This window comes from Magnolia sinica, chromosome 10 (assembly GCF_029962835.1).
Source record: "Magnolia sinica isolate HGM2019 chromosome 10, MsV1, whole genome shotgun sequence".
Classification (NCBI taxonomy): domain Eukaryota; kingdom Viridiplantae; phylum Streptophyta; class Magnoliopsida; order Magnoliales; family Magnoliaceae; genus Magnolia; species Magnolia sinica.
Genome location: NC_080582.1, coordinates 39,960,745 through 39,968,238, shown reverse-complemented (window position 1 = coordinate 39,968,238; position 7,494 = coordinate 39,960,745). Strand labels below are relative to the sequence as shown.

At 38.6% G+C, this 7,494-nt stretch overlaps 1 protein-coding gene across 1 annotated transcript; it reads right to left on the bottom strand.

The window, feature by feature from the left end:
- Window positions 1–315: 315 nt before the first annotated feature.
- Window positions 316–1,806, bottom strand: LOC131217490 (FACT complex subunit SPT16-like; the record flags this gene model as incomplete). The annotated part of the gene is given in 2 exon segments (XM_058212426.1): window positions 316–1,501; window positions 1,504–1,806. Coding segments are annotated over 2 exon segments (1,266 nt in total), but the record flags the coding sequence as incomplete, so codon positions are not given.
- Between the last annotated feature and the right edge of the window lie 5,688 nt (window positions 1,807–7,494).

Sequence of the window (7,494 nt, the reverse complement as noted above, 5' to 3'; positions counted from 1 at the left end):
TTCAGCTTCAAACTGGATACCATTTGGATAAACCAAACATCCATTCACCACTAGTTCCTCCAATACATGGTACAATGGTGGTGGGATAATTTCGGTTGCTCCAAATTCCAATACATATACTAAGTGTATGTAAAATATATATATATATATATATATATATATATATATATATATATATATAAACTATATATATGTATATATATATAAAAATTCATATTGCAATTTATATATGAAATAATCGTCATCATCGTCATCATCATGTAAGCCATATCCTAATTAATTAGGGTCACCTACATGAATCCTATTCCACCGTTCCACTTTATCAAGGGTCATACCTTCAGTTAGACCATAGGTCATCGTGTCTTTTCTTACTACCTCCATCCACGTCTTTTTGGGCCTTCCCCTTGCCCAACATTTTGTTCCTTAAAGCGTGGTTGGTCTTACAGCTATTCTATAAAACTTCCCTTTTAGTTTGAATGGTACTCGGTGATCATTTAAAACTCCCAAGGCATATCCTACAGCAATTTTTGCCGTCCTACTAGCTTGAAACACTCTTGACAGTAGCAATGTGAAATGGCACCATGCTGCCGTGGATTGGCAAAAGGACAGCCTCATTCTTTTGGTCGATCTGTATCATTAATTCCCTCGACTGTGGGATATCATTGACATTCTTGTAGGCAATGAGATCGCTTGAAGCTTTTACAGAACCACGGCCATCTCCAGCTGCAGAACCGCCCCCAGCCAACCTCCTCACAGTTTCTTCATTCTTCTGTCGGGCCAGCTCAGCCTGATGCTGCCTCCGCAGCTCCTCCTTTGACGTCTCCTGATTATCCGACCTTAGAGTCGCTTTCGACAAGAATGCCTCAGCTCCATTAGATTCAGCTTTGACCTTTGGATACTCTTCTTCCTCCTCTTCCTCATTGAATGAGTATGCAACATCCTTAACTAACTTGGAGCTGATTGAAGTCACAACTTCTGCAGCTTTTTCATTGATAATAATGGTGTCTACAAGCAACAACGAGAACATCTTTGTCTTTGGATTGTTGGTTTCTGATTGCAAGTTCTGGAACCCAAGAGATACATTAAAAACCATTCCAGGCTTCAACACCCGATCGTTCCTGGCATTTAAACTCAATCCCGACTCACGGAACTCAAGACCGATTCCCGTTCCTGCTGACTTTGTAAGATGAGAGGCAAATTCAGGAGCATCCCTCTCTACCACCGAGACTGCTACTTGGTAAACAGCACTGACCTTATTTCCAGCCTTCAATGCACCTATCGCTGCCTCATGGGCCTTGAGGAGAACCTCATAAGCCTTACTCTGCGTTGCATTTGCATCAATGAGAAATGTTCTGGCAATGTTTGAGCAGTAGCTATTGTAGCGAATTGCGCATATGATCACACTTGTCGAGTCATAGTAGAGATCCTCATCATTGCTTGATGCACTCGGCTTGAGATCAAATTCACCCCCACTCTGATTTTATTTTATTTTATTTTTTTTTTGGGGGGGGTGTAACAGATGTCAACATTATCCGCTTTTAGTTTGACTTTGGCTTTTGCTGGATCAAGTATGGCCTTCTCTGTGTCATCCATCAGTGATGAATGAGAAACCTTCTTCTCCTCATCAATTTTCTTCTCGAGCTTTGGGACATCAAAGTGTTTCATCACAGATGAAGTTAAGTACGCAGCCTTCTTCACGTTTGTAAGCTCAGTGCCATCCTTGCCAGCCTTCTTCACGTTTGTAAGCAGCCTTCTCGAGCTTAAGCTTTTGGAGTAAATGGTTGTTTGACAAATATGCCATGCACATTATTATGTAATTATCATTAAGAGAGTTGAATTGGCAAAACAAATGAAAAGAAACTCCATACAAAGGCTTATGTGCTGCCTTCGAGATATGACCCTATTTGTTTTGATTTGTCTTAAATCCTTGAACAACCAACGTATCCACAAAGTTTCAGCTACTCGCTAGATGTTTTTGTGATCTCTATTTTATAACAGGTTTTTATTTTCCCTGTAAGTTTTGTATGCTCAAAGGAGCCTTCATAGATATCGCCCACCAAAATGACATTTGAAGGACCTTACCTCAAATGTCATTTTGGTGTTCCACCATTGAAGCTATGTCGGATCTAGAACAACTGAAATCCGCAACAAACCAAACATAAAAATGCAGAGATAACCACAAATTTCAGAGAAGGTATGTCTCTTCTTTCCTTTCTCTTCTATTTCAAGAACAGAATGTAGTTCATCTGCAAATTACAGTTTTTTTTAAGGATTTAGAACTTTAAAAAAAAATGAAAACTACTGGTTGAAAAGAAGAAAAAATAATATTTTCATTATATATATATATATATATATATATATATATATATATATATATATATATATATAAACCCATGATCCAAACTTCAATTCCTGGTTTCCAAATTCCTGTTATACAATCATCATCTGAGCCTTTCTTCCATCGATTTGGGGTTGGCTTTAAATGGTAGATTGGCAAAAAGAAATTATGATTGGCTGCCAACTAGACATTCACCTTCCTCTTTACCAAGGTCTTGGAACCGGAAATGGCAAAGGCTCACATTGATACCGACTCACATGCCAAACATAATTCCACACTATACAATAAAGACTGCCAACAAGCTACTCGCATATTGCAGCAACATTTTAAAACAGCAAAAATGCCCCTATTCCCAGTGGAGGTAAACTCCACGCTGTTGATGGGGCTGACAGGTACAATCTGAAACGTTGGTTGCTACACACGCATATGCCTCCAAATAACCTAAATACATGTTACGTTTGTTTCAAATTCCTCCCCATGTTCCTTGAAAATGCAAAGTTCATGATCCTCTAAAAACTATTTGCATGGGAAAAATTGCCCCTAGCTGATGCATACAGAGCTTTGCTAAGCCCACATGCATGTTTAAGTCAGCTAATGCACATGTCACCACATATTCTAGCAAGGTGAACAAGTGGAATGTCCAAGCCATCCATCATGATGAGATTCCCTATCCCAAGAATCAGGTCAGTCCACTAGTCAGGTGGGCCACAATCAACTGAACGAATGTACGGTTGTGAAAAAAAATAGCCAAAGTTTTCTAATTTGCTTGGCTTATTTCTACTATCATGGCACACCAACTGAATGGACCACCTTTATCTTTGGGCTCTACACAGTGAACTCCACCTGGTGGATGGCTTGGATGTTTCACTGGCCTACAATACTAGCATATACAGTGGGTGGTGCATTAGCTGAGTGGTAGACACGTGTGGGCTTAGCAAAACTTCATACATACATATATAGATTTACACTAGAATTGCTCTTTGCCAATACATTATTGTCCACCCAGCAGATAACCTCAAGTATATCCGCTGGTAAATAACAAAATAGTAAGTGTTGTCTACCTGATGAGTGGATGGGGCTGAATTTTACACAAGGTGATCCTCAAAGTGGGGTTAACCAATTAGACAGGTTGGATGTTGCACACAAATGCATTTTGAAAGTTATATCTGCTGGCAGATAGTAGCCTATCATCCAACAATACATAAATATGTATGTACATATGTACAGACATAAAAACATACAGACGGTAACTTTTCAATTTCTTCCAACCGGTTGGGTATGAGCATTTGGGTATGAGCCTTGTCGACCTGGACCGAGTCACAATCGTGAGCGAGTTTCTGTTGGCTTGGTGTCTCACTGAGTGGCGTTTCAGTTGAATCACTGAGTTTAGAACTATATTCTAATTAGGCATCCAAGAAAGGAGCCCTTCCTGAAGCATAATTCCAACGTTATCTGTTTTCTATTGTTCTGATATTTAATTCAATCAGATCCATTCTCACTCTAAAGTTTTATTTCTTAACCATATGCATCATATATGCAGATGATATCCTAACCATATGTACAGCAGGTCCAATTGGGAATGGACCTCTCAAAAAAGAAGATCAGTGGTTGGACAATCCTGTTTAACCAGTTTTTTTATAAATGGACACTAAAGACAGGCTAGCAATGGCTCATCTTGAATGAAAAGTTCATTGATAAGATGGTCGGGAATGGGTAGGATTGTCCAGAAACGGCTTTTTTTTTGTTTTGGGTTTGTGGCCAAATAATGGTAGAGTGCATTGGATGAATGGTCTGAAACAAGTCCATCCTTGCATATGTATATAATCGTATGATACATTTATGTGTATGTATTTATGAATATAACTGTATGATGGTTGAATGGATGGATGGGGGAATCAAAAATATTTTTTTGGGTCTGGATTCATGGACCAAATGGTAATAGAGATGCAGTTTCATAAATGAAAGCAGTTACAAGCACTGACAAGTTGTTGCTATCTTCTGATTATGCAGGTGTATCTTGTTGGGAAATAGGAATTTCGCAGTTCCTACACTTTCATTTGGTCATTTTGTTAGACAGTGCATTAAATGCAGATTGCATTGCGCTGTTGTGTATTGATTCCAACATCTAAAGATCTTTTCAAACTGTATTGTGCTCTCCTAGTGAATGCTATGAAGTCAAGGAACGCTCTCCTCTGAACCCCTAATGGCTAGGATGAATTCTAATCTTTTATTTTGTTAATTGGTTTCAGTTGATTAAACTATTCACTTTTCATGGATTTGAGCTGGTTATTTGTAATATATGAAGGGTTGACTAAACTAGTCTTTTCTTGGATTGAATCTGGTTGTTTGTAATATATGTAGGAAGGGCTCAAAAGAAGGTTGAACAAGAAAAGATACCAAGTAGCCAATTCAAGGCAAGGCATAGCAAACAGTTGAAGTTCCGGGTAAGAAGTGTTTAGTTAGGAGGGGTAAAGTCAATTTTTGTTGGAGTGGGCCACTTGGGTCATTTCCTCTTTTATTGAATTGAGTTGTTACCAATTTTGTGAATAGGATTCTTATCAAACAATAGTGTGAATTATTTTTTGAATGAGTATCAGGCACAAGATTAAAAAAAATAATAATAATAATTTATTGAAGGTCCTTTACAGATATTTTAGCGACGGACCAAATCTGTCGCTAATTTCTGAACACTGAATCAACGACGGATACGAGGTCCGTCGCTTTACTCATATTAGCGACGGACCTTATTCGTCGCTAATGTTTTACGTGACGACAAATTTTTTGAATATTACCAACGGATTTTTTAATTTTTACGACGGATTTTATCCATTGCTATGATGCGATGGACCTTATCCATCATAGATTAAATGATAGATTTTATCCGTCGAAAAAAAAAACGACCCAGTAAACAGCGACGGACCACGCGACGGACGAAGTCCGTCATTTATTAGGTTTTATGACGGATTTGGTCCATTGCAAATTAGCAATTTTGGTGTAGTGTGTCATTGTATTGGTTTTCAAATAATGGCGGCGAGTTAGAATTTAAAAACAAGCGATACTCGTATACGGGTGGAAGTTCAAAAATTATTACACTACGTGTCGAGACTACTTATGAAGAGCTTCTATCTAGAATTTACAAGATTATCAATAGTAGACTAACAGATTGTGATATTAGGATGAAAGTATTGTATCTTTAAATAAATCAATCCCTCCAACCGAAATTGAAGATGACAATGACGTGAGAGAATTCTTGGGAACACAGTTAAAGCATTCGAATAAATTCATCCCTTTAATCATCGAGACAATGCAACACATTAATAGGACAACATACATGGATAGTGTGGTTGAGGAGCATGGCATAGAATTTGAATATAATCCATGTCCATTACTAGTGGGAGTAAGCAACGATCAACTGCCCAAGCTGCCTCAAATATCAAATGTTGTGATTATCCAAGTCAGTGGTGCACATGACCTTAACCTCATTTATGAATACATGGCACCACCTTTAGCAATAACAACAGATCTGCCATCATCATTCACCACCCGATCTATATGTGTGAGTGACATTCTGCTTCCAGACCTTCCCAAAACATCATACTTCATCACTCGTCAAGTTCCCGTGCCATTTGAAGATGTTACATTCACTAATGTAGAAATGCTGAAATACACGGATTCGTTAGGTGAACCGATCGATATAGCCATTAGGCAAACATTTAAGGACAAGAATCGGTGCCAATATGTTTTGAGCTAATTTGAAATCGCAATAACTTCCAGTATAGGGTATTGTACTCAAATTCTATGAGATTCACCGTGATGTGCTTTGAAGATACATGCAAATGGAGGGTTGATGCATCTCGAGTGAATGATGTAGGGATATTCAAGATACGGAATTATACGTCAAAACACACATGCAATATGTCATGGATGAAAAGCGATCACTAGCAAGTAAGTAATAAGTTAGAGTGTGATTTGGTTGTTAGTCGCATTGAGCAACGCCTAGAGTTGAGGCCAAGTGATATTATCTTCATTATGCAAGGGAAATATAATATTCTTATCAGTTATAAGAATGCATGACAAGCTAAGGAGCTTACAATAAATTGGGTTATGGGGTCTTATGAAGACTCCTACAATCCCCTTGTATTTGCATAAGTTGAGGCTGGCCAACATAGGGATGGTAACTGCCGCGCTTGTTAACCAAGAGACTTTCAGGTTCGAGAGATGTTTTGTAGCGCTCGGACAATGCGTTCGAAGTTTTCAAAATTCTATGCGGAGAGTATTAGCCATTGATGGAACACACTTAAAGGGCAAATGCAAGGGTGTTCTATTCATTGTCACAACCTTAAATGGGAACAATCATGTTTTTCCAGTTACGTTTGGCATCGAAGAATCAGAAAACAGCAGCACTTGGAATTGGTTTCTTAACTACCTTAACGATGCGTTAGGGTCTCTTTCGGGTCTTGTGATTATATCCGACCAACATAAAGGTTTAATGAAAGAGGTTCCCCAAGTCTTCCCACATGCAATCCATGACTACTGCGCATACCATATCTATAGAAACTCGGTGGACACTTTTAAAGACAAGTTGTTAGAGATGTACTACTAGCAGGCTGTGAAGACATGCAAAAGGGATGAATTCGAAAAGTTAATGTGTGATATCGAAATGGCCAATCCTCAGTACATGTATAGCTGAGAGAAATCGGTACGAGAGATGGGCATCTTCCCACTTTCTAGGAAAAAGATTCAACTTGGTCACTACAAACATATCTAAGTGTGTTAATGCCCTCTGCAAAGAAGTACATGAATACCTCGTTACTAAATTGATAAAGGCAGTAAGATTTAAGATACAAGAATTGTTTTATAAGAGAAGAAAATCTGCAGCATCATTTGTAGGTCCGTTGATACCATGGGTGGAGGAACAGTTAAAGGATCTTGTGCACAAGGCGAGAGACGTTCGCTATCATGCAATTTCTCGAGATGAGTACTATATTGTAGGCGATTATGATGATACAGTCAAGCTTAGTGAGTTTTCATGTACATGTCGCAAGTTTGACGTGAAGGGGTACCCTTGTATGCATGTCCTGTCAGCATGTATAAACTATAATCTTCCTCATTACTCATATTACTCCCCATTCTACACGGCGTAAAATTACCTGACC